General features: G+C 49.0%; 3 protein-coding genes and 2 long non-coding RNA genes across 9 annotated transcripts in view; 1 reads left to right on the forward strand and 4 right to left on the reverse strand.

The window, feature by feature from the left end:
* LOC6052322 (serine/threonine-protein kinase Warts) overlaps nucleotides 1–26,645 on the reverse strand; it is a 259,563-nt gene that overhangs the window by 67,086 nt on the left and 165,832 nt on the right. The window lies entirely within an intron of this gene.
* LOC119767368 lies at nucleotides 1,642–3,729 on the reverse strand. Of its 3 annotated transcripts, none has more exons than XM_038255845.1 (3): nucleotides 2,132–3,729; nucleotides 1,978–2,054; nucleotides 1,642–1,910 (listed from the first exon to the last, which is right to left on the reverse strand). In XM_038255845.1, exon 1 carries the CDS (start codon nucleotides 3,700–3,702, stop codon nucleotides 2,305–2,307), a length of 1,398 nt encoding a protein of 465 aa, XP_038111773.1. In that variant the 5' UTR covers nucleotides 3,703–3,729; the 3' UTR covers nucleotides 1,642–1,910; nucleotides 1,978–2,054; nucleotides 2,132–2,304. The 3 variants fall into 3 exon arrangements, with proteins under 3 accessions (XP_038111773.1, XP_038111766.1, XP_038111777.1); XM_038255849.1 differs by having other exon boundaries at nucleotides 1,726–1,780; nucleotides 1,838–2,054; XM_038255838.1 differs by having other exon boundaries at nucleotides 1,642–2,054.
* Nucleotides 3,718–10,293, reverse strand: LOC6051785. 2 transcript variants are annotated; one of them, XM_038255822.1, is made up of 2 exons: nucleotides 7,794–10,293; nucleotides 3,718–7,714 (listed from the first exon to the last, which is right to left on the reverse strand). In XM_038255822.1, exon 2 carries the CDS (start codon nucleotides 6,107–6,109, stop codon nucleotides 3,734–3,736), a length of 2,376 nt encoding a protein of 791 aa, XP_038111750.1. In that variant the 5' UTR covers nucleotides 6,110–7,714; nucleotides 7,794–10,293; the 3' UTR covers nucleotides 3,718–3,733. The 2 variants fall into 2 exon arrangements, with proteins under 2 accessions (XP_038111750.1, XP_038111747.1); XM_038255819.1 differs by having other exon boundaries at nucleotides 3,718–7,718.
* LOC119767392 lies at nucleotides 10,368–11,509 on the reverse strand. The gene is made up of 3 exons (XR_005277487.1): nucleotides 11,186–11,509; nucleotides 11,032–11,108; nucleotides 10,368–10,964 (listed from the first exon to the last, which is right to left on the reverse strand). It is a non-coding gene; the product is annotated as an uncharacterized LOC119767392 (long non-coding RNA).
* On the forward strand, nucleotides 14,149–16,756 carry LOC119767393. Of its 2 annotated transcripts, none has more exons than XR_005277488.1 (5): nucleotides 14,149–14,219; nucleotides 14,335–14,398; nucleotides 15,034–15,398; nucleotides 15,466–15,529; nucleotides 16,455–16,756. It is a non-coding gene; the product is annotated as an uncharacterized LOC119767393 (long non-coding RNA). The 2 variants fall into 2 exon arrangements; XR_005277489.1 differs by having other exon boundaries at nucleotides 14,149–14,163; nucleotides 14,357–14,398.

Consider the following 26,645-nt stretch of genomic DNA (forward strand, 5'->3'; position numbering starts at 1 on the left):
TTTGGATAATTTTCACAATATAAATCGGAAAATTAAACCTTTTTAATTTCGCTATCAAATCTTTATGCCAAACACTGTCAAATGCCTTTTCTATGTCTAGAAGAGCAGCGCCAGTAGAATAGCTCTCAGATTTGTTGCTTCGAATCAAATTTGAAACTCTTAACAGCTGATGAATGCCCAAGGCGAAATCCAAACTGCTCATCAGCGAAAATTGAATTTTCATTAATGTGCGTCATCATTCTATTAAGAATTATTCTTTCGAATAATTTACTAATAGATGAAAGCAAACTAATGGGCCGATAGCTTGAGGCTTCAGCAGGATTTTTATCCGGTTTCAAAATCGGAACTACTTTGGCATTTTTCCAACTACTGGGAAAATATGCCAAATCAAAACATTTGCTGCAAATTTTGACCAAGCTACTTAAAGTTGCTTCAGGCAATTTTTTAATTAAAATGTAAAAAATGCCATCCTCACCAGGGGCTTTCATATTTTTAAATTTTTTGATAATAGATTTTATTTCATTCAGATCCGTATTCAAAACTTCATCTGATGAAAATTCTTGTTCAGCAATATTCTAAAATTCTATTGAAATTTGTTCTTCAATAGAACTCAACATATTTAAGTTGAAATTATGAGCACTCTCAAACTGCTGAGCAAGTTTTTGAGCTTTTTCTCCATTAGTTAATAGAATATTATCACCATCTTTTAAAGAAGGGATTGGTTTTTGAGGTTTCTTAAGAACCTTTGAAAGTTTCCAAAAAGGTTTGGAATAAGGTTTAATTTGTTCGACATCTCTTGCGAACTTTTCATTTCGCAGGAGAGTGAATCTGTGGTCAATAACCTTTTGCAAATCTTTTTGAGTTCGCTTCAGTGCAGGATCACGAGAACGTTGATACTGTCTTCGGCGAACATTTTTCAGACGAATCAGAAGCTGAAGAGCGTCATCAATAATGGGAGAATCAAATTTGACTTGGACTTTAGGAATAGCAATATTCCTAGCATCCAAAATTGCATTAGTAAAAGATTCCAAGGCTGAATCAATATCAGCTTTGGTTTCTAAAACAAAATCATGATTTAAATTATTCTCAATATGATGCTGATACCTGTCCCAATTAGCTTTGTGGTAATTAAACACAGAACTATTGGGTCTGGTAATTGCTTCATGAGAAAGTGAAAAAGTTACTGGAAGATGATCAGAATCAAAATCAGCATGAGTCACTAAAGGACCACAATATTGACTTTGATTTGTCAAAACCAAATCAATTGTTGATGGATTTCTAACAGAAGAAAAACAAGTTGGCCCATTCGGGTATAAAACCGAATAAAGACCAGAAGTGCAATCTCTGAATAGAATTTTACCATTGGAATTTACTTTTGAATTATTCCAAGATTGGTGTTTGGCATTAAAATCACCGATGATCAAAAATAGAGATCTATGCCGAGTAAGTTTATTCAAATCCCCTTTGAAATAATTTTTATTTTCCCCAGTGCATTGGAAAGGCAAATATGCAGCTGCAATCATAATTTTCCCAAAAGAAGTATCAAGTTCAATGCACAAACTTTCAATAACTTTTAACTTAAAGTCACGTAACGTGCTATAAGTCATACTACGGTGGATAACTATTGCAACTCCACCGCCATTTCGATTCATTCTGTTATTGGTTATAACTTTATAATCTGGATCACTTTTCAATTAAGTGCCAGTTTTTTAAAATGTTTCGGTTTGTTGATTTGGGTGAAACTCTTTGCAGCAGCTGTTTTGTGTAGAGCAGCTCAAAGCTGAAATAATTCGTTTTATTAAGTTCATTGCTATCAGTAGATGTTCTGTAGACTTACAATTAGTTTTCCCTCAATCCGATTGCTCATTAAACACGACAACGATGTTCGGTGACGACCAGTTTTGCCCAGCCTATGGTAATCGTTCGTACAGAGATTGTTAGGAGGTATGTTTGGAGCTAATTCACATTTGATCATACCTAATTGCTTACGCGTGTTCTGGGGATTTTTTTGGCCTCCTTGGCCGTTTGGACACTTGCCAGGTTCTGCTCGGAACCTTTACATGTAAATTAAATAGGGAAATTAGCAAATCATCTGAATTCTAACCTAAAGTTGCGGGGAGTCGTTAATTACCGAAGTAGCTGTGTGGTTCTCGCGACCACGGTCTAGAACCACTCGCTTCGGTCGTACACGGAGTATCGTTCAGCGCAATGTTTTAAAACTACTAATTGTTATGTTTAAGTCGTTTTAAACAAAAAAGGTGGCGTTCTGCAAAGCGCACTGCGTACAATCCCTACTCGTTTCGCTTAATTCTTCCACTTCTTCTGGTTGGCACTAGCTAGACGGCCCGATCGACGTAGACTTCGCTCAGCTACCCCGGTGGTGTAGATGTGTTTGCTGTTTGACGAGGGACCCTCACGCAATGTTGTACCGTCGATGCTGTTGCTTCCGTCCACATCCCCCGACCCGTAACGCCTTTCCGGTTCCGCTGGTACTGTTGCGTTACAGCTGTCCTGGACGTTCAGCACTGCCAATTTAGCTACTGGTCGTTTCAGTATCCCTGCCGCCGTTTGCACTGTCGCCTGTCGAATGCGGCCGTCGCGGCCGGGGATCACCGTCAGTACTCGTCCTCTTGTCCAACCATTCCTTTGTCCTTCGTTAACGATCAGCACCAAATCGTCTACTTTGAGAGCTTCCGTTTCACTGAACCATCTCGTCCTTTTGGATATTATTGGGAGGTATTCGCTAATCCACCGTCTCCAAAATTGATCCACGAGCTGCTTGGCCAAGTTCCAGTTGGTGCGAGTTACCTTCGGTGGCTGCGTCAGTGACGAAGGTGGTTGTATGACTCCATTCGAGCTTAGCAGCAAAAAGTGATTCGGGGTGAGAGCTTCCTGGCTGGCGTCTTCCAGTGGGATTTTCGTTAGTGGTCTGGAGTTCACTATCGACCCTGCCTCGGCAAGGACAGTCAGCAGTGTCTCGTCGTCGGGCTTGCGATCACTGCACAATGAACGAAGTGCCACCTTGACGGATTTCACCAGTCTTTCCCACGAACCTCCGAAGTGTGGCGCGGACGGTGGAATGAACAGCCACTTTGTGTTAGAGTTGGTGAAGGTTTCGGCCAAGTTTTTTCCAATAACCTCGATTTCGTCCTTCAGCTCCCGGCTAGCCCCTTGAAAATTCGTTCCGTTGTCTGAATGTATTTCCACCGGAGATCCGCGACGAGCCACGAACCTTCGCACAGCCATCTTGCATGATTCGGTCGAGAGTGTATGGACGACTTCGAGGTGAACTGCTCGCACTGTCAGGCAGGTAAAAAGGGCGACCCACCGCTTTACAGAGCTTCGTCCGACACGTACATGTATGGGTCCAAAATAGTCGAGCCCGACATACGAAAATGGACGCACCCCGGCCGCGAGCCTCGAGTATGGTAAAGGAGCCATTCGAGGAGTCGTTGGAACTGCTTTGTTATTCTTACAGGTCTGACAATCCTTTGCAACTTGGAGAACAACTGTGTACAGACTGGAGACGTGAAATCTTTGGCGAACCTCGTTGTGGACTGTACTGTGATTGGCGTGCAAGTACCTGCGGTGGTACCAGTCGACGATCAGCTTGGTAAGGTAATGACGCCGCGGCAGGATAATAGGGTACTTGAAGTCGAAGTTGACGTATGGAACGGCTCCAATACGGCTGTCGACTCGCATCACACCATGCTCATCCAGGTATGGTGTCAGCTTATATAGGGGGCTTGTCTTCTCGATGGTCTTCTTGGGTCGTGCTCCTCCTTGTTTTAAAGCGATAACTTCGTCCGGATATTCTGACAGCTGCACCGTGCGCCACAGGCTGCGCTCCGCTGTCCGCAACTCTTCCTTTCAAGCACCCCGCTGCGAGAGGCTGGTTTTGCATTTTGCGCCTGCAGTTCCCGATGAAGCGGTGAACGTATGCTGCTGTCCTTTGAAGAAGCTCCCAACGGGAGAAGCGGTTGATTTCGTAGACATCTTCCGTTTGATGCTCCCGGTGAACCATACAGGGCCGAAGCTCCTCGTCCGTATCCAGTTCTGTCGACACTTGCGCCGGCCATTCCGTTTCTGGTAGATAGAGGAATTCCGGTCCGCTGAACCACCTTGAGTTGACGTCAGTGCTGGGTCCCTTACCCCATTTGGTTGCTTCGTCAGCCGGATTGAGTAGAGTTGGGACGTATCTCCATTCAATGACATCAGTCTTGCTCAAAATCTCTCCTACTCTGAAGGCCACAAATTGTCGATACCGGCGATGTTCCGACTGGATCCAGGCGAGCGTTGTTTTTGAGTCTGTCCAAAAGACCCGGCGACAGATAGGAAAGGAGTGGTATTCCATCACAGCTTTAGCCAGCCGTGCCCCCAGCAGAGCCCCCATTAACTCCAGACGTGGTACTGACAACGCTTTCAACGGGGCAACCTTAGCTTTAGCCATCGCCAGCGTGACGTACACTTTCCCGTTGATTACGACCCGGAAGTAGGCAGTACAGGCGTAAGCTTCCTCGCTCGCATCGGTGAAGATATGTAGCTCAACCGCGCCAATCTCCGCTGCAGAGAATCCTGGGAAGTACGCCCGGTTTAGCCTAATTCCTCCGACCTTCTTAAACAGCTGTGTCCATCTGAGCCACCGCACGCGTATTGTTTCGATGACTTCGTCGTCCCAATTCGTCTTGCCGCGCCAGGTGTCCTGGATGATCATCCTCCCTTGAATGGTAATGTGGGACAGCAAACCTTGGGAGTCGAACAAGCTCATAACGCAACGCAGGATGTTCCGTTTTGTTGGAGGAATTCCGTCTAGCTGTAGCTCTGTGGCAAATGCTAGAAGATCCTCTTCCGGCAGCCACAACAGCCCCAGAACTCGTTCTGCTTCGCTCTCCGAGTCGATGCTGATGGCTCTCGTGGAGACCTTTTTGGGCTCCCCGACCCGTGCCAGAAGAGCTTCTGAATTTGAGTGCCAATTTCTTATTTCGAATCCCCCGCGGGAGTGCAGTTCCTTGACATCCAGCGCGACTTTGATGGCTTCAGCTTCTGTGTCAAAACTATCAAGGTAGTCGTCGACATAGTGCTTGTTTATGACCGCTTTGGCCGCTTCGGGGAATTCCTTTTCGTGCTCTCTGGCATTCAGATTTTTTATATACTGGGCTTGACAGGGTGAGCAGGTGGCACCGAAGCTTCCTACATCCATCGCGAATACCTTGACGGGTTCTGTGAAGTGTTCCCGATAGAGGAATCGCTGGCTGTGTACATCCTCGCTCCGAATTCTGAACTGGTGAAACATTTGTCGTAGGTCACCGCAAACAGCTACTGGTCGTTCTCGAAAGCCGCACAACACCGAGGCCAGAGGGGTGAGCAGGTCAGGTCCTTTGAGGAGCATTGCGTTCAGGGAGACGTTTCCGACTTTAGCTGATGCATCCCAAATTAGTCGGATTTTTCCTGGCTTCTTTGGGTTCCGCACAGCGCCCAGGGGGAGGTACCAGATTTTGTGAGGGTTTGCGCTTTCAATCTCCTCCGGCGTCACCTCGTGAATATAACTACTCTCCAGGTACTCTTTGATTTGCTGCTGAACGCTTGCCTGCAGCTCGGGGTCATTTTTCATTCTTCGTTCGAAACACTCCAGGCGGCGCATCGCCATCGGGAAGCTGTCTGGAAACCTGGTCTCGTCATGGCGCCAGAGAAGGCCGGTCTCAAACCCATCCGCAACACGTTTTGTTGTCTCCATTAAGATGAGGCGAGCACGCTTGTCTTCTTCGGATTCAGGGCCCTTGTCTGCTGAGACGCCGATGCTCTCGACTGTGAAGTGGCGTTTCACGAGGTCGTGCAATTCCTGGTCAGCATGTTGGTCCTCCTGATAGTTGCAGACGTGTAGCGTGAAGTTGGTCGTTCTCTGTCCGTCTGAAGAAGATCCATAGATAGTCCAGCCCAGTCGTGTTTTACTGGCTAGTGGATCGCCAAGTTCGCCTTCGCGCAGGTTCAGCGTGGCAATGAGTCCCGCGTTGTTAGAGCCGATTAGGATTCCAGGGGTGGCTGCCTCGTAGCTTCTGACTGGCAGACCTCGTAGATAGGTGAACTTTCGCGCGAGGTCAGGGAACCGCATTGTCTGCTTCGGCAGGTCCAAGCTGGCTACCGTCCTCGTATCGTTCAGAGTAAACCAAAGGGGGTTGACACATAGAATATTTTCATTTGAATCATTCTGTTCATTCCAGAATTATTCTGGAATGATGCTGGCATAAACATAATAATTCCGTTTCTACCTAATTTTGTTTTTGCGTGTTAGCAATTTGAAACTGTCATTCTCTTGTTGGAAAAGTAAACATCTTTCCAATATCAAACATTGAAAATTCCGTGTCCTTGTTCGTGGCGTTTGTGGCAAGCAAAAGTCCCTGCGGAGGCGTTTTCCAACGCGTACAAGATACCCTGGAGTGGACCTCGCGCTGGCCTACGAGATATTCGGTGACTGGATGGCGGAACAATTTTCGGTGGCCGTCAACCGATGGGGGTGACTGTTTGTGTGGTCACCGGCAGGACGGATCAGCCACTGGTGGTACAACGGTTGCAGACGCGGCCACACATTGTGGTGGCGATGCCGGGCCGGTGGCGGCCCATTTGACCGTGTGCAACACACATTTTTTTTCGCATTACAGTTTCTAATAGTGAACGAGGCGAACTGGATGCAGCTGCTTGAGAATGCGCTTGCGCTTGGACTTCCGGAACCACGACGTGTTCGTTCATCCAGAACATCGCTAAGACCAGAACGGCCGATTCGAGTTTACCACTTGCAACTGCCACTACTCCGACGTAGCCTTTCGGATCACGGCGTGCGTGACCAGAATTTGTGAATAAAAACTTCGAGTTCATCATCCGACGAGATTGCGAGGAAATCGTTGGTGCGTCGAATGGCAACCCCACCCTGCAGTCGGTCCGCCGAGTGGACTGGGATGCCCTTGTGCAAGCCGATAGATTGCGGGCGATGTCCACTAACTGATGCGGCGGTTACGTCACCGAGTTGGTTAAAATCAAACTAACTCAATTTAATTATACTTTATTTCACAATATCACCAAATTGCATTACACTATCCGCCATGTTGTGGCTCTTGACCCCGTACCATCTGACGTCGACGTCCAGATGGTACGGGTCGAGGTGTCAATTTTCGCATTCTTTCGGTGGTCATCGTCGGTTGCCCCTGACTGGCCACTCCGAGTGCGAGCAGTATGGATAGAAATCGGTCGATAATGTTGAACAGCACGACGAGAACGGTGTGGCCCAACGCGTTGCAGGATCAATCTCCACCCGAACGACCAGCACGTTGACCTCGCCATTGCGTAACTGGTCCACGAAGTTACTGTATGGGGTGTTCAGTACCGAAATCTTCTGCGACTGCATCTGAATTTACGTTTGCTTCTTGGTGGTTTTGTTCATGACGATCTCGGCCGGCAAGGCAAGCACGTTTTGACGTCTTCAAATCATCAAAAAAAAGTTCTGCCCGTCGGCATCAGCCTCCTCGCGAACTCCTCATCCGACTCGTCCAAGGAATCTCCGCCACCTCAGTCCCTTCCCTTGCTATCTACGGCCCAAACAAGTCCCCCAACAGGTTCAGTTCCGTCTGCCGCTTCCTAGCCTGATCTTGGATGCGCTGTATCGACCTCCACCGGAATAACTAGCACGTTGGCCTCGCCGGTACGTAGCTGGTCCACTTAGATGCTGTCTAGGGAAATCAGAAATTGAAAGTCAGTTTTAAAAATCCACTAAACAACCACTTAGCAAATCCAATAATACCAACCTCGTCTAGTGGCCAACAGCAGCTCGGTCAGATTCCAGTGAAGGCCAATCTGGCCGTTGCTCTGGACGTCGCACGGCACCGGAACAGTACAGAACAACCGCCGGTTCTGTTGTCCTACCGGGTCCTACTCAATGCTGCAGAGAACCGTAACTTGTTTTGGTTTAGAAAGATAAATATTATGACAGTTACACTCTTACCCGCACTTCATCATTTTTGCTAGAATCATCATCGTCATTCCGTTCATTCCAGAATTAACCCAGAATTATTCCAGAATGATCGAGTGTCAACCCCCTTGAGTAAACCGCTCTTTCTTGCCTTCTCCGGAGATCTCCAGACGAACGCGTTGGGACTTCGGTTCTTGTCTTGTCACGTTGCTGGTCCAAGATAGACATAGAGGAGTAGGAACACCGTCGTCGATTCCCAGTTGTCCTGCGATAGATTGTTCGACTAGGGTCAAGTCGGAACCGTCGTCAAGGAATGCGTATGTGTTCACAGATCCAGGTTAGTGTTACTGGTAGGATTCGGAACAATGTGGACTTCTTTGTAGCGTGGTGAGCATTAAACCCATCTCCTGCGATCTTCGTTTCTCCGGCTCGATTGTGTCCCTCCTGTGATGGCGTTTGGTCCTTTGGAGTTTCGCGGTGTAGTAGTTCATGATGCCGTTCCTGACATCCGTCCATACCGCATCGCGTTCTTAAATTACACGGGCGACGTCCGTGTTTGCCCAGGCATGTTCGACAGAGGTGGTTATCTTGAACTAGCTTCCAGCGCAAATTGAGTTCCCACTTTTGAAACGTCTCGCAGTTTTTCACCTTGTGGTTAGTTGCGTTGCACGCTAAGCATTTGATGTCCACGGTCTCCTTTTTCGGTGCTTCTTTTGGGGTGTTCATCTCTCGTCGGCGAGTCACTGGTTGAGTGAACGTTTACGTAGCTCCTTTCTACGCCGCGTTCAGTTCGTCCCGAACGTGGCTGTTTGGAATCGGTGATGACCGTGACCTCGGACGCCGCTTCAACGAGTTTCGCCATGTAAGCAGCAAATGTGCTGAGGTCGGTTGCCGGAAACTGTTGTTTATATAGAGCCCAGTTCAGACGTTGTTGTGCTGGGAGCTTTTCCACCAGCTCTCGCAGAAGGACTGGGTTGCAGAGATGTGCTACGTGACCGGCGGCTATTATGTGGTCACATAGGTTCTGAACTGTCATGCCGAAGGTTATTAGGGTTTCTAGTTTCTCTGCCTTTGGCGACGGGCAGTCTCGCACCTTGTCCAGTAGCGTCTGGATGATCAATTCTGGCCTTCCGTAGAGCATATACAAAGTCGACATCACCTGGGGCACGAGTGTCGGGTAAAGCAACCGGCCCCTCACCTGTTCCAGAGCTCTTCCTTGCACCGCCTGCTGAAGGCGTGCCATGTTCTCCACGTTTGAATAACCGCAAGCGTTGGTGGAGTTAGTAAACGCAGTGAAGAAGAGTGGCCATTCCTCTGGGTTTCCATGAAATTTAGGTAAATCCTTTGGCATGATCTGTCTGGCCAGTAACTGCTGCGGTGTTGGACATGGGGGGGAGTCCAGTCCTGAGGCGTCTGTCCCATGTGCTGCAGTCCTTGTTGCAGCCAATCCTGTTGATGCTGAGGCCAAACCTGTTGTGGCTGAGGCCAACCTTGTTGTGGCTGCGGCCAATTCGGTTGCGGCTGCTGCCAAGCCGGTTGTGGTTGAGGCCAAGCCTGTTGCCGCTGCGACCAAGCCTGTTGCGGTTGCGGTTGAACCTGTTGAGGCTGCGGCTGCTGTGGTCCCTGTTGTTGTCCTCCTTGTGGTGGTTGCGACCATGTCTGTTGAGGCTGCGGCGCACTCTGTTGCGATCTTCCTAGTTGTGGCTGCGGCCAAGCCTGTTGACGCTGCGGCGCAACCTGTTGCTGTCCACCTGGTTGTGACTGCTGCCAAGCCTGTGTCGGCTGCGGCGCAAGCTGTTGCGACCGACCTGGTTGTGGCTGATGGTCAACTTGCTGTGGCTGAGGCCAAGCCTGTTCTGGTCCACTCCGATGCGTGTTCGGTGCATCCTGATGTGGTTGAGGCGCACTTGGTTGCGGCCCACTCGTTTGCGGCTGAGGCCAAGCCTGATTTGACTGATATCCACCTTGTTGAGAATGCGTCCAAGTCTGTTGTGGGTGCGGCCAAGTTTGCGACAAACCGTGTGGCGGCTGAGGCGGTGGCTGCTGCTGCGACGTTTGTTGCTGGTGTTCGGGTAGGGACAAGAAGGAGTCAGTGCCACAAGAGTAGCCCGTCGATGGAATGGTGGGACGGTTAAGCACTGTAAACGTGCCTACGTTCGTAGGCAGAGTCCCGATATTGGCTGCCTTTGTGGGAGTGGAGCTGTGCATGTAACCAGAGGTTTGCGTGTCGTGTCCGGTCGGTCCAGGAGTGCCAATAGATATATTCTTGATCTCCTCCATAATCCTTTGCACCCAACCTTCCGAACTGTTCGCGCTGGACTGTTGGCCAGACGTGCTTTGTACTGCTTGCAGATTCATGCTCAGCATCTGGGCAGCCTCAAGGCTCAGCCTTTCCATTTCCTCCTTCTTTTGATCTAGTTCCAGCCGTTGTCTTTCAACTTCACGGAGAACGTACTCCCTTTGCTCTGCTATCCACAGTAAATCCACTTTGGCCTTCTCGGTGAGAATCGACCCAGCCGGCGCCTTTGTTGCAGTAGCTGAGGTTTCAGTTTGTACTGTGTTCGGTGCGATAGTGGTTGATTCACTTGCAGGAGTTCTGCCGCAGCCACACAGGCTGCGCACGTCCAGCTTCCAATGAATAGCTTCTCTCCGGGACCCAAGCAGCGCGGATGAAACCATCCTTTACAGCTGAAGCAGAGCATCATATTGTCCGGTCGACCGTCCTGTTGGCAGATCTTGCACGGTCGAAGTATCATCTCCTGCGGAAAGGTCGCCATCGTGTGCTTTGTCTGTTCACGAGAACTCACGTAATTCTTTGATAATGTTGATTTGGGTGAAACTCTTTGCAGCAGCTGTTTTGTGTAGCGCAGCTTAAAGCTGAAATAATTCGTTTTATTAAGTTCATTGCTATCAGTAGATGTTCTGTAGACTTACAATTAGTTTTCCCTCAATCCGATTGATCATTAAACACGACAACGATGTTCGGTGACGACCAGTTTTGCCCAGCCTACGGTAATCGTTCGTACAGAGATTGTTAGGAGGTATGTTTGGAGCTAATTCACATTTGATCATACCTAATTGCTTACGCGTGTTCTGGGGATCTTTTTGGCCTCCTTGGCCGTTTGGACACTTGCCAGGTTCTGCTCGGAACCTTTACATGTAAATTAAATAGGGAAATTAGCAAATCATCTGAATTCTAACCTAAAGTTGCGGGGAGTCGTTAATTACCGAAGTAGCTGTGTGGTTCTCGCGACCACGGTCTAGAACCACTCGCTTCGGTCGTACACGGAGTATCGTTCAGCGCAATGTTTTAAAACTACTAATTGTTATGTTTAAGTCGTTTTAAACAAAAAAGGTGGCGTTCTGCAAATCGCACTGCGTACAATCCCTACTCGTTTCGCTTAATTCTTCCTCTTCTTCTGGTTGGCACTAGCTAGACGGCCCGATCGACGTAGACTTCGCTCAGCTACCCTGGTGGTGTAGATGTGTTTGCTGTTTGACGAGGGACCCTCACGCAATGTTGTACCGTCGATGCTGTTGCTTCCGTCCACACGGTTATAACCGTTATAACAGCAACTTGCACGTTATGAACTCGTAAATAGTTGAAAAATTCATTTTCTTTCGCTTTTAAAGAGCGAGCATTAAAATTCATAATATTGATGGAATTACTTAGATCCATGATTAAACTTCAGGGTAAGAACAACATCATTCGCAAATTTTAATCCAATCTGGATTGCTTCCATCATGGATGTAGCATTACTCATTGTTTGAATCAAACCGAACAGTGAGTTTTGCAAAAAAGTCATTTTGCAAACGTAACATCGCCGAGATCAGAAGATCCCAAAGCGTTGCCAGCAGAAACATTTTCAAATGAGATTTGAGGTACCTGCCCAATTTCAGGAAGATTGGTAGAGGATTTAAAATTCGTGGATGAACCCGAACCCGAAACGACGTTGGCATAAGAAATACCATTAGTGTTACCGGTGTTACCTAATTTGTCCACGGTAGGGGTATTTCTAGCATTGTTCGAGTGAGACAGCACGAACGTTTGATTTAAAGATGCAGGTACAACCTGACTTTGAGAAACTTTCGGTTTGGATTTTGGCTGATGCTTAGCACGAGAATCTATAACAACTTGAGGTTGCTGTGCTTCCAGTTTGGTAGAGCTAAACACGGGATGGGACTCTACAATTACACTCAGGATCGGCATGACGCTCGAGATTTCCTAAGCCAAGAAAACACTGTGTTGCCTAAGGGAAACTACAGTTTATTTCCCGTTTCAGTCGACAGGTTTATTCAGGGATCCCTTCCTCTCCTCTAACACTTATCTCCCGTCCCACGTCCTTAGATATTATCTCCTACCTCACTCATCCTTCTTCTTTCTTCCTTTACACTTCCGGTGCACGTTGACTCGCTCGGGGCCCCGTATCGCCGCTCTGCCGTCGTCGCTGCTCCTTCCTGCTGACGTAGACGCTCCTCCTGCAGTTCGCCAATGGGGTGGCCTCTTGTCAGTCGGATGGACCCTCCGACGCTTCGGCTGCAGCCTTCGAGGACCCTCGCCTGCCGTCCGCGCCCTTCCTGTGCTTGGTAACGGGCAACAGGCTTCGACGGCGTCCAAGGACTCCGTCGGTACAGTCCGGGTTTCGGGTCGCGGAGTTGACGGTCACGGCCAGGCGCACGAACAGTGTCAAACGGGGACGCTGACGGTTCGTAGGGTGGTTCACCGGTCCGGAAATAGCACGGCCAGGGTGAAAACCACAAGTGTTCATAAAGTGAACCGTGAAACACAAAGGGTCCTACGCGGGACAAAATGGCGGTTAGATTGCTAATGCTGGGGATCGGGGCTCGTATTGGGATGCTTCTGGGATGGCACATTCCTACCTGGATGTCCAAATCACACGAGTAGCTCCTGCTCTCGTCTCTCCTCGGAACGTAACGAGTTCCGGGCGCTGTCCTGATGGTATCAGGTTCCACTGGTCCGTCCAACGGACACGCTACCAACGCTGGTATTGCGGGTTGGTACTAACTTGGTTGCGGAAAACCGTTTGCAACTTGATCACCGGACTTTCTGATCCAGCAATCGCGATGGCGGTTCCCAGAAGCCCCCTTTAACCTTCACGTGCCAACTCATATCACCCGTCATTGCATCCTTCGAACATTCACCACCCCCAATGGCCGCCCATGCGATTTTCTTTAGCGGTGACATCTGGTGGTGACTAGCGGCATCAACGCACGGTGTGGGACGTGCAGCTACGGGTTGCTGCCTTGTTTGGGAGACTTCCTCGTTCCCCGCCGACAAACACAACGTCTTCTTGGCAATATTTACACAAAAAACTATACAAAACGCGACGATTCACACCGATATTTAACACTACAAACACACTGGTTACACTCTCCCCCGGCTCGGGTTAAAAAAATTGCGAACTCCAGAGAGTTAGCAAGTTTTTTTTTACACACTACATGTAATAAACTGCCACGTCTCTCTGAACCCAAAACTAATAACTAGTCCAACTTGCAAAAATCTTTTAATCTTTTACTTGCTGTAAGTTGCTAGCTTTATGAAAACCATTCTGGATTATACTAAGTCCCATTCATGAGCCAAGGTCAAGAAACATTTCATACAGTGTGGGCTTGAATTGGGGTCAAAAGACATCATCATCGGTCGAAACCAACTCCGTTCTGTTTAGAAGCCGTAGCTTTTTACTGGCCTTCAACGTTTATACAACTCTAGCCTCCAGCAATTCAAACACTGTACTACTTCCAATATCGATGAGACACAAATTAAAACTGGTAATACATATTTACAAAAATTACAACACACAAATATTTACACATTAAAATTATATATACAAGTCAAGACTAAAGAAAAGTCTGACAAAGTTTTCAACTCTACGCATGTAAATTTTTATTGGATTTTATCATTTTTCAAAGCATGCAATAAATAACAAATAATCAAACTACTAAATCCGGATTGTTTAAAAAAATATTTACAAATTTCAAACTACCGCCAAAGTACGGTTTGAAATGTTTCACACGCGTTACGATTCACGCGCGGCGCGATGCACTGTCGGAAAGTGCGCTACCGATCTAGTACTTCATTCACTGATACTGTTATCATTCTTCATCTGTGTATGTGCGAACTTTGCCGAACGGTCGATCTGTCAAACCAGATCAAAACAAATTAAAAGTGATTATGGACAAACGTTGTGGGTTTTACTAAGATTCAGTCCTAAAATATTCAAGTTTTGGGCACTTTTGGGCTGTAATTATCAATATTTGTTGATCATCGATCGATTAGTGAGCCCTTAGATCATTTCAAAGAAAAGTTTTGCCCAAAAGTTGCTATTCTTGTTTATTTTATGAGTGGTTCTTTTCAGGGATGTGGTTCTTATATTTCAGGTTATGTTATTATTCTATTATGAGGATTTTATGCGCAAAAAGGTAAGTAAAGTGAAATTATAATTAGTGAAGTGACGGTCTGACCAGCTTTCACGGAAAAAAACTATTTTGTGGGTTCTACAAGTGCTTTACTTTTATATTTCTTTGGATTTTATACGATTGCTTAATGATGCAAAATTTACGATTGTTTCAAGGTCATTTTATTTCATTCATTGTTTTGCACATACACCGTCACAATTTACTTGATTTATTGCTCACTCACCTTGCCACAACTCTAAAAACTTTTTAACAGTGCCATGACTAGGTTCGAAAAACTTTCAATCAACCAAACGTGAATTCAATTCATTATTCAAAGTTCATTCATTCATTCATACTATTTTCATCCATTCAATTCCAAACATTCATAAAATTTTCTTGCAATCTCCAATTTGTTTTGTATTTCTTCAGACATTCTTCAATTTCTTACTCCTCTTCTTCAAATTTCACTCAGCATTGACACTGACAACTACTACATTCTCACATTTGCACGTAACACACGTGACTTCACCTGCTACACCTGGCGTTATGATTAGGAAAGATTGGTAGCGTTGCTAGACAAATCTATTAACAGCAACGTCTACTTCGATCCAAAATCCACCAAGTTTCACATGGCCTTCTACTACCTCAACTCTTCACAGGTACAACATACCCAACATTGCGGCTCAGTACACCAGCATAAACGCGCAGCATAACTTGACGAAGCTGTAACAGTCATGCTCGCAGCTGGGTCCTGCAGTCCGCCTCCACATTTGAGCACTGACTCGGCATCCCGTCGAATGTTCAACGAGCAGCCTCGAATTTCGGCAACCTGTGCCTCAACATCAACAAATTTCAACATTATCTGTCCCGGGACTCTTACAACATTGCCACTCATGGGCTAATTACGGGTCCTGCAACTCGCAGTACTGACCCTGGAGTAAAATGACACAGACAACTAGACTGGTTTGGAGTGACTACGTACAACCTTGGACATCATAGACCTCTAGATGAACTCTTAACAGAGGTAACTATGCACCAAGTGTACCACTTTCCGTCCCCAACTAATTTCTGTTCCTAACCTCCAATTTCAGGGATATTTTGGCCGAACTATCGCACCTCCCTATAACTCCTTCACACAACAACACTCACCAACAGGTAAGTAAAACGCAACATTCAGTTACATATACTACAACACACATCTACAAACACCTAACACGTTCCTAGACACCACAATGAAGTTGTCAAGAATCCCTGAATGCTCACCTAGCGAACTGAATCAGCTGGAGAATCGAAGAAAAATACTTTTTAACTTCCTCGAAACCCACTGACCAGTCTAACAGTTTGCAAACAGGATTCTGACTGAAACTTACAAAGTTTGAGGACTTTTAGTAGTTCTAGTACCTCGTTGTTTTGCCTCACAAACAACAACATAAACAATCCACTACACGTGGACAAAACACTCTACCGAGTTCTCCTACAATCAGCCTTCTGCTGACACTTCTTACTTTTGAACAAAATTTGGTGGACACATCTAGGAACTCTTATTAAAGGATCAGACTTTCAAGTAAAAATTGTTCTACGGTAAAAACTTCTCCCTGTCTCTCATAACCCAAACATAATTTGTGTAACTCTTAACATTCATTCATCATCAACGACAAATCTCTCACAACACTAAAGTGCTTCTTTTATTCTAAATTTCTATTCCTTTTTTACTGTACAAAGTTTCAAAACTCTCACAGTTGCTCTAAAGCTTTCGTTTTCTTTACAATTCTTCATTCTAGTACGTTTTATTTTCATACCTATCAACAGCTTCACACTTTTAGTACACATTTCGTTCCTAGTACATAACTTGTACACAAATACATTAACAATTCTATGCTTTCCAGGGGTGGTGGGTGGAAAATTCTTTGAAATATTTCATTCTAGGGTACTATAATCAATTGTCGCATCATTCATTCTATCCTTTCATTCAAACACACTAAAAATTGTAAAAAATCACTCTCGTTTTCGTGCAACAACAAAGATAAAGTTTTTAAAGCTTTCAATTGTACTAAATGATTATGTTTTCTTCTCGTTTCAGCAAATATCACAGATGTTTATCACAGATCAACATGATCACAGATGTTTTGTCACCGATGTCGGGTTGCAGTCAACTCATCGATCATCGTGAATGCAGTTCATCGAAAATCAACTTCTGCACCTGTCATAAATAATCAATTAGAAATAGAAAAGAACTAATATGATTCGCTTTCGTGTTAATTTATTATTCTAGTTTAAGGCAATCGCCTGTTAATTTGAAAATTCCTAGTTTTGGCTGCACATGGCGAAAGCGTAATTAAAATATTCTAGCTGAAGTAATCTCAAAAGAGACAAAAATAAATGGAAAATCCTACAATTTGTTCATGCTGCTAATGTTGTTAATCACAGTTCATCACAGTTAGTTTCATTTTGTATTAGGTTAAGTTCCAAATAAATAGTTCTGTTTGTCCGGAGTTTTATTTACAGTCTGGAAAAATCGCACTCCACAGATCAAGAATGATCCGGATTTCAGGTACTTTTTAAAATTTATGACTAGAATTTGTAATTTCCGACTTCTTTTTTAAGTTGTTTCTTTTCTCAATTGACTGTTCACTTTCTTTTGAACATCAACAAGACCCTCAAATACGAAATTGTTTTAGTTAAATTTTGTAGCTTACAGTAGCTTGAGATTTTTGAAAATTGTGCTAGTTGAGTTGCGGAAGTTTTCCCAGAGAATCTGTCGACCTCCTATCAATGTAGCGTTTTTTTGCGTTTTTTTTTTGCTGAGCTGTGCTTCCAGTTTGGTAGAGCTAAACACGGGATGGGACTCTACAATTACACTCAGGATCGGCATGACGCTCGAGATTTCCTAAGCCAAGAAAACACTGTGTTGCCTAAGGGAAACTACATTTTATTTCCGGTTTCAGTCGACAGGTTTATTCAGGGATCCCTTCCTCTCCTCTAACACTTATCTCCCGTCCCACGTCCTTAGATATTATCTCCTACCTCACTCGTCCTTCTTCTTTCTTCCTTTACACTTCCGGTGCACGTTGACTCGCTCGGGGCCCCGTATCGCCGCTCTGCCGTCGTCACTGCTCCTTCCTGCTGACGTAGACGCTCCTCCTGCAGTTCGCCAATGGGGTGGCCTCTTGTCAGTCGGATGGACCCTCCGACGCTTCGGCTGCAGCCTTCGAGGACCCTCGCCTGCCGTCCGCGCCCTTCCTGTGCTTGGTAACGGGCAACAGGCTTCGACGGCGTCCAAGGACTCCGTCGGTACAGTCCGGGTTTCGGGTCGCGGAGTTGACGGTCACGGCCAGGCGCACGAACAGTGTCAAACGGGGACGCTGACGGTTCGTAGGGTGGTTCACCGGTCCGGAAATAGCACGGCCAGGGTGAAAACCACAAGTGTTCACAAAGTGAACCGTGAAACACAAAGGGGTCCTACGCGGGACAAAATGGCGGTTAGATTGCTAATGCTGGGGATCGGGGCTCGTATTGGGATGCTTCTGGGATGGCACATTCCTACCTGGATGTCCAAATCACACGAGTAGCTCCTGCTCTCGTCTCTTCTCGGAACGTAGCGAGTTCCGGGCGCTGTCCTGATGGTATCAGGTTCCACTGGTCCGTCCAACGGACACGCTACCAACGCTGGTATTGCGGGTTGGTACTAACTTGGTTGCGGACAACCGTTTGCAACTTGATCACCGGACTTTCTGATCCAGCAATCGCGATGGCGGTTCCCAGAAGCCCCTTTAACCTTCACGTGCCAACTCATATCACCCGTCATTGCATCCTTCGAACATTCACCACCCCCAATGGCCGCCCATGCGATTTTCTTTAGCGGTGACATCTGGTGGTGACTAGCGGCATCAACGCACGGTGTGGGACGTGCAGCTACGGGTTGCTGCCTTGTTTGGGAGACTTCCTCGTTCCCCGTCGACAAACACAACGTCTTCTAGCCAAATCGGAGACGGAAGTCACTACAATTGGCGGAGCCTTTACTCGTTTCTCGACGGCAGAAGGCTCAGTACGAGGAGAAGGTTCTTGTCATCAGTTTCGGATAAAACACCGAAACTGTTTGTCAATGGAATTGGAGGATTGACCTCACATTCAGAATCAGAATCAGACCTCAGAAGAGGCTGTTTTCTTTTTCTGTTTTCGTTAGCCGGTTTAGCGTTCAAACGCTTCACCGACGTAACGACCAAATCTTCAGAAGATTTGCGTTAACCTTTGTTTTGACGCATTTTGCAAACAAAATTCTCTTAAAGAGATGGCTTCGTTTGTAAAATACAACAAAATCTAAGGTGGGGTTAGTCTTGAAAAGACTGTTCTGAATTTGGGAAAATAACTCAGGTAGTCTTTGAAAAGACTGTGAAATAACTCTGACCAGCTCTAGTGTCCGTTCACCTAGAAGGTTCGCAAGACACTGACAGGGACTGAGATAAGTTTTATCAGCATTCGGCATATACAAAGTCTGATACAAATTATACTTTCCCAAAATATCGCTACCGGTTAGCGGGTATTGGATTGGACACACACACACACACACACACACACACACACACACACACACACACACACACACACACACACACACACACACACACACACACACACGTTGCCGTTGCCGAACAACGCTGGACCCAGGAGCAGTAGGCGCCGACTCTTGGCAAGTGTCGCGACGTCCATACTTAGGTACGGCGGACCGGTATGGTGGACGGCGCTGGGGACGAAGCGAAATCGAGCGCTGCTCGACAGAACGCAGAGACTGATGGCCATGCGGGTTGCAAGCGCGTACAGGACCATTTCGTCGGAAGCAGTTGGCGTCATAGCCGGAATGATCCCCATCGGCATTACACTGGAGGAGGACACCGTGCGCTACACCCGGAGAGGCACGAGAGGTATCCGGGAAGCTGCGAAAGCCGAATCGCTGGCAAGGTGGCAACGTGAGTGGGACACCACGGAGAAAGGCAGATGGACGCATCGGCTTATCCCGTCCGTATCCACGTGGGTGAGCAGAAGGCATGGAGAGGTCACCTTCCACCTCACACAGTTCCTGTCGGGCCATGGCTGCTTCAGGAAGTACCTGCACAGGTTCGGACATGCAGAGTCCCTCTCTGTCCGGACTGCGTCGATTGCGAGGAAACACCGGAGCACGTGGTGTTCAGCTGCCCTCGCTTCGAGGCAGCGCGAAGCGAAATGCTGGCCATTATCGGAGCAGACACCAGCCCGGATAATGTGGTGCGAAGAATGTGCAGCGACATCGCCAAGTGGAATGCGGTCGTCGGAGCGGTGACGCAGATCACTTCGGCTCTCCAGCGGAAATGGAGAGACGACCAGAGGAGGAACGACTAGGAGCCTAGTCGAAAACCCACGAGTGTGGCTGTGAAGGAGAGCACGTTATGATGGTTGGCTCTACCAAATCGGTACACGTCTCGATGGTCACAGGAGTTGAGAACCCACGAGTGTGGCTGTGAAGGAGAGCACGTTATGACGGTTGGCTCTACCAAATCGGTACACGTCTCGATGGTCCAAGGGTAGGGCTGCATATGACTAACCGATCAAAAGCAACGCGATTCTTGGGCGCGGTTAAACCCTCGCATGGACTCATATGTATGTAGAACAGGAAATGGTTCTAGCACCCGGCATGGATCCTGTAAGTAGACTAGTGCAGAAAATGCAACGCCTCTCACACACACACACACACACACACACACACACACACACACACACACACACACACACACACACACACACACACACACACACACACACACACACACACACACACACACACACACACACACACACACACACACACACACACACACACACACACACACACACACACACACACACACACACACACACACACACACACACACACACACACACACACACACACACACACACACACACACACACACACACACACACACACACACACACACACACACACACCCGTGAACCGTGGGGACAGGTGAGGGTCCCTGCGGAGCTTAGCTGCCAGCTACCGGGCGGGTTGCAGTAGGCGGATAGCTGTCGGCGATTGCATACATTCATTGCATCGCCCCGGACCAGCAGCGGGAGGATGTCTAGGACGTGGCGGAATTGAACAAGGGCACTGTTTAATTTCTTCGAAAAACCACATGGGTCCGTAAACACCTCTGTCAAGCGATCGAACGCCGCTATAAGTGTTTTAGCCCAAAACCTCACCAAACCCCGAATCCAAGATGTGATGCGACCCGTGTCGAGGATGCATGGCTGGGGGTTCAACAAATTCCCAGTCGATAACGGAGCCTGTGGGGCACAGGGGCGAACCCCACACGTAATTTGCCCTTACTGCGTCACGGCAGGGCACTGGCGCAGCGGACCGTATTTCCCTAGCGACTCGTGGGATTCAAAATGAAGACAAGTGAAACAAACCAACAAAGGGTCCCGATGCGCCCCAAGCATCGGAAAACACGGAGGTAGAAGAGGACGCAAACGTCGAAATGGCAGGAGGCGAGTCAAACGGCGGCGACACAGCAGGCGGAGTGGCGAGCGCGTTCCGTGGAAGCGGGAAGGTGTTGAGATCCCCAGTGTTGAACCAGGCGGCTGCTTCGAGTCAGCAGATAGGAGTAATTGGAGAGGAGACTCCCAAGTCATCCTTGTTGAACTTCGCCGGCAGTACCCCTCAGGACGGAGTCCTGCTTGGAAGGACCGCGTTACAGGAGGTCAGGAGGAGGGTCAACGAACTCTTTGATTTCATCAAGGACAAAAACAACGTCCACACCAGAATCAAGCAGATGGTGAATGGAGTCAAGGCAGCCATGAATGCCGCAGAGCGCGAAAACAACTCGCTGGTGGTGACGCGGAATTCACTGAAGCTCAGAGCTGAAAGAGCCGAAGAAACGCTGAATGCAAAACTGGAGGAGGAAGCGCTACGGGAGAAAGAACCGAAAACGCCGCCCGGCCCAAGCTCTAAAAGGGACAGGGAAACGCCTGGAGAGGAGGAGGACGCAAAGAAGCAGAAGCAGGGGAATGGAGACAGTCCGGACCCGGCGAAGGAACCAGAACCAACCCCAGGGAAGGAGAAGGAATGGGAGAAGGTCAAGAAGAAGAAGCGGAAGAAAAAGGGAAGCAGAACGAGGACACCCAAAAACCCAAGTTTCGCAGGGAGCGTAACAAAGGCGAGGCTTTGGTGGTCGAGGTGAAGGAAGGTGTTTCGTACGCAGACCTCCTCCGGAAAGTACGAACCGATCCGGAACTCAAGGAGCTTGGCGAGAACGTGGTTAAAACCAGGCGCACCCAAACCGGAGCGATGCTTTTGAGCTGAAGAAGGATCCCGCGGTCAAGAGCTCAGCTTTTAAGTCCCTCGTCGAGAAAGCCGTAGGCTACGAGTCGAAGGTAAGAGCGCTATCACCGGAGACAACGATCGAGTGCAGGAACTTGGACGAGATCACGACGGAGGAAGAGCTAGAAGATGCGCTGATCGTTCTTCTGGATGACCGTACGACACCGATGGCAATCCGGTTGAGGAAAGCCTACGGCGGCACGCAAATTGCGTCGATCCGACTATCGACGCCTTCGGCGTCTAAGCTGCTGGAAACCGGCAAGGTCAAAGTAGGGTGGTCGGTGTGCCCACTGAGGCCTGTTCCTCGAGTGACCCAGCAGATGACGAGGTGTTTCCGCTGTATGGGCTTCGGCCACCAGGCGAGAAATTGCGACGGTCCCGATCGAACCAACAGTTGCAGAAGGTGTGGTAGAGAAGGCCACATGGCAAGAGACTGCAAAAATCAGCCGAAGTGCGTGCTCTGTAAAGAAGGCGACGGCAATAGCCATGCGACGGGTGGCTTTAATTGCCCGGTGTACAAGAAGCTGGCCTCGGGCAAAAGTAATGGAGGTGTCCCAGGTGAACCTCAATCACTGCGACACTGCACAGCAACTGCTGTGGCAGTCGACCGCGGAGACGGGGTGTGACGTGGCAATTATTGCAGAACCGTACCGAGTTCCACACGACAACGGAAACTGGGCCGCGGATACAGCAAGAATGGCGGCGATACACGTGATGGGGCGGTACCCCATACAGGAAGTGGTCTCGAGGGCGTTTGAAGGATTCGTGATCGCCAAAGTAAACGGAACCTTCTTCTGTAGCTGCTATGCTCCCCAAGATGGACCTTGGAGCAGTTTCAGCAGATGCTGGATAGTCTGACCGATGAACTGATCGGACGAAGCCCGATCGTTATCGGAGGTGACTTCAACGCGTGGGCGGTCGAGTGGGGTAGCAGATGCACCAATGCTAGGGGCATAGCCTAATGGAAGCTCTGGCAAAGCTAGACGTTAGGCTGGCGAATCGCGGAACCAGCAGTACCTTCCGCAAAGACGGTCGTGAGTCCATTATCGACGTTACGTTCTGTAGCCCGCGACTGGCGGCCGACATGAACTGGAGGGTGAGTGAGGACTATACCCATAGCGATCACCAAGCGATCCGGTACAGCATCGGGAGACGAGCCCCTGTACCAGATAGGAGCAGCCGGTCCTACGGAAGGAAATGGAAGCTGCAGTACTTCGACGAGGGTCTCTTCGTGGAAGCGCTCCATTGGTGTGATGGTCCCCAAGACTTGAGTGCCGACGTGCTAACAGCACAACTGGTGACAGCATGCGACACAACCATGCCGCGGAGACTGGAGCCAAGGAACTGTCGTCGTCCAGCCTACTGGTGGAATGAAGAACTCGGTACCCTTCGGGCAAGTTGCCTCAGCGCCAGAAGACGAGTCCAGAGAGCAAGATCCGAAGCAACTAGAGAGGAGTGCAGAGAGGAGTACCGGTCTGCAAAGGCCGCGCTCAAGAAAGCGATCAAATGCAGCAAGACAAACTGCTTCAAGGAGTTATGCCAAGACGCTGATGCAAACCCTTGGGGAGCGCATATCGTGTAGCGATGGCGAAGATCAGAGGCCCATCGATGGTGGCTGAAACGTGTCCCGACAAGCTGAAGGTCATTGTGGAAGGGCTCTTCCCAAGACATGACCCAACGACATGGCCTCCTACACCGTACAACGACGAAGGGGTAGCAACGCCGAAGGTCATCTGATCACCAACGAGGAACTTGTGGCAGTAGCGAAGAGATTGAAGGTGAAGAAAGCTCCCGGTCCGGATGGAATCCCGAATTTCGCCCTGAAATCGGCGGTTCTAGCATTCCCGGACAGGTTTCGAACAGTCCTGCAGGAATGCCTGGACGAAGGACACTTCCCCGACCCGTGGAAGATTCAAAAGCTCGTGTTGCTGCCGAAGCCAGGCAAACCACCGGGGGACCCATCATCGTATAGGCCTATATGTTTGCTGGACACCCTCGGAAAGCTTCTGGAACGGATCATCCTTAACCGGCTGACCAAGTACACGGAGAGCGAGCATGGCTTAGCAGCGAGGCAGTTCGGCTTCCGTAAAGGGAGATCCACGGTGGACGCCATCCGGAAAGTGGTCGAGAAAGCCGACGAAGCGCGGAGGAAAAACGCAGGGGAACCGTTGCTGCGCAATAGTCACGATTGACGTCAAGAACGCGTTCAACAGTGCGAGCTGGGCGGCCATAGCAGCAGCGCTGCACAAAATGAAGGTGCCTGACTATTTGTGCATGATCTTGAAGAGCTACTTCGAGAACCGCGTGCTGGTCTACGACACTGCCGATGGACAAAAACCGTTGTTGTTACCGCGGGAGTTCCACAGGGATCCATTCTGGGTTCAGCACTGTGGAATGGAATGTATGACGGAGTGTTGACACTGGGACTACCCAACGGCGTAGAGATTGTGGGCTTTGCAGACGACATAGTGCTGACGGTAACCGGCGAAAATGTCGAGGAGGTCGAAGTGCTGGCTATGGAGGCAATCGCAATGATCGAGAACTGGATGCTCGAGGTGAAGCTGCGGATCGCTCACCACAAGACGGAGATGGTGCTGGTTAGTAACCACAAGAAGGTGCAGCAGGCCCAAATTCACGTTGGAGAACACGTCGTGCACTCGAAGAGAGCGCTCAAGTACCTCGGGGTGATGGTGGATGACCGGCTGAACTTCAACAGCCACGTCGATTACGCCTGCGAGAAGGCGGCTAAGGCGATCATGGCACTGTCGAGGATGATGCCGAACAACGCTGGACCCAGGAGCAGTAGGCGCCGCCTCTTGGCAAGTGTCGCGACGTCCATACTTAGGTACGGCGGACCGGTATGGTGGACGGCGCTGGGGACGAAGCGAAATCGAGCGCTGCTCGACAGAACGCAGAGACTGATGGCCATGCGGGTTGCAAGCGCGTACAGGACCATTTCGTCGGAAGCAGTTGGCGTCATAGCCGGAATGATCCCCATCGGCATCACACTGGAGGAGGACACCGTGCGCTACACCCGGAGAGGCACGAGAGGTATCCGGGAAGCTGCGAGAGCCGAATCGCTGGCAAGGTGGCAACGTGAGTGGGACACCACGGAGAAAGGCAGATGGACGCATCGGCTTATCCCGTCCGTATCCACGTGGGTGAGCAGAAGGCATGGAGAGGTCACCTTCCACCTCACACAGTTCCTGTCGGGCCATGGCTGCTTCAGGAAGTACCTGCACAGGTTTGGACATGCAGAGTCTCCTCTCTGTCCGGACTGCGTCGATTGCGAGGAAACACCGGAGCACGTGGTGTTCGCCTGCCCTCGCTTCGAGGCAGCGCGAAGCGAAATGCTGGCCATTATCGGAGCGGACACCAGCCCGGATAATGTGGTGCGAAGAATGTGCAGCGACATCGCCAAGTGGAATGCGGTCGTCGGAGCGGTGACGCAGATCACTTCGGCTCTCCAGCGGAAATGGAGAGACGATCAGAGGAGGAACGACTAGGAGCCTAGTCGAAAACCCACGAGTGTGGCTGTGAAGGAGAGCACGTTATGATGGTCGGCTCTACCAAATCGGTACACGTCTCGATGGTCACAGGAGTCGAGAACCCACGAGTGTGGCTGTGAAGGAGAGCACGTTATGACGGTTGGCTCTACCAAATCGGTACACGTCTCGATGGTCCAAGGAGAGGGCTGCATATGACTAGCCGATCAAAAGCAACGCGATTCTTGGGCGCGGTTAAACCCTCGCATGGACTCATATGTATGTAGGACAGGAAATGGTTCTAGCACCCGGCATGGATCCTGTAAGTAGACTAGTGCAGAAAATGCAACGCCTCCCCCCGAAGTTATACCGAAAGGTGGTCCTGGGGGACAAGGGCACGGCGTTCAAGGACTGGTTTAGTGGGTCAGGAAAACTCTTTTTGTTTTCCCAACCCCACACTACCTGAGGAATGAATTCTCAGGTGTCTGGTAGCAGATTCCGACCTTGTAAAAAAAAAAAAACACACACACACACACACACACACACACACACACACACACACACACACACACACACACACACACACACACACACACACACACACACACACACCCGTGAACCGTGGGGACAGGTGAGGGTCCCTGCGGAGCTTAGCTGCCAGCTACCGGGCGGGCTGCAGTTGCCGGATAGCTGTCGGCGATTGCATACATTCATTGCATCGCCCCGGACCAGCAGCGGGAGGATGTCTAGGACGTGGCGGAATTGAACAAGGGCACTGTTAATTTCTTCGAAAAACCACATGGGTCCGTAAACACCTCTGTCAAGCGATCGAACGCCGCTATAAGTGTTTTAGCCCAAAACCTCACCAAACCCCGAATCAAGATGTGATGCGACCCGTGTCGAGGATGCATGGCTGGGGGTTCAACAAATTCCCAGTCGATAACGGAGCCTGTGGGGCACAGGGGCGAACCCCACACGTAATTTGCCCTTACTGCGTCACGGCAGGGCACTGGCGCAGCGGACCGTATTTCCCTAGCGACTCGTGGGATTCAAAATGAAGACAAGTGAAACAAACCAACAAAGGGTCCCGATGCGCCCCAAGCATCGGAAAACACGGAGGTAGAAGAGGACGCAAACGTCGAAATGGCAGGAGGCGAGTCAAACGGCGGCGACACAGCAGGCGGAGTGGCGAGCGCGTTCCGTGGAAGCGGGAAGGTGTTGAGATCCCCAGTGTTGAACCAGGCGGCTGCTTCGAGTCAGCAGATAGGAGTAATTGGAGAGGAGACTCCCAAGTCATCCTTGTTGAACTTCGCCGGCAGTACCCCTCAGGACGGAGTCCTGCTTGGAAGGACCGCGTTACAGGAGGTCAGGAGGAGGGTCAACGAACTCTTTGATTTCATCAAGGACAAAAACAACGTCCACACCAGAATCA

Source organism: Culex quinquefasciatus, chromosome 1 (assembly GCF_015732765.1).
Source record: "Culex quinquefasciatus strain JHB chromosome 1, VPISU_Cqui_1.0_pri_paternal, whole genome shotgun sequence".
Taxonomy (NCBI): domain Eukaryota; kingdom Metazoa; phylum Arthropoda; class Insecta; order Diptera; family Culicidae; genus Culex; species Culex quinquefasciatus.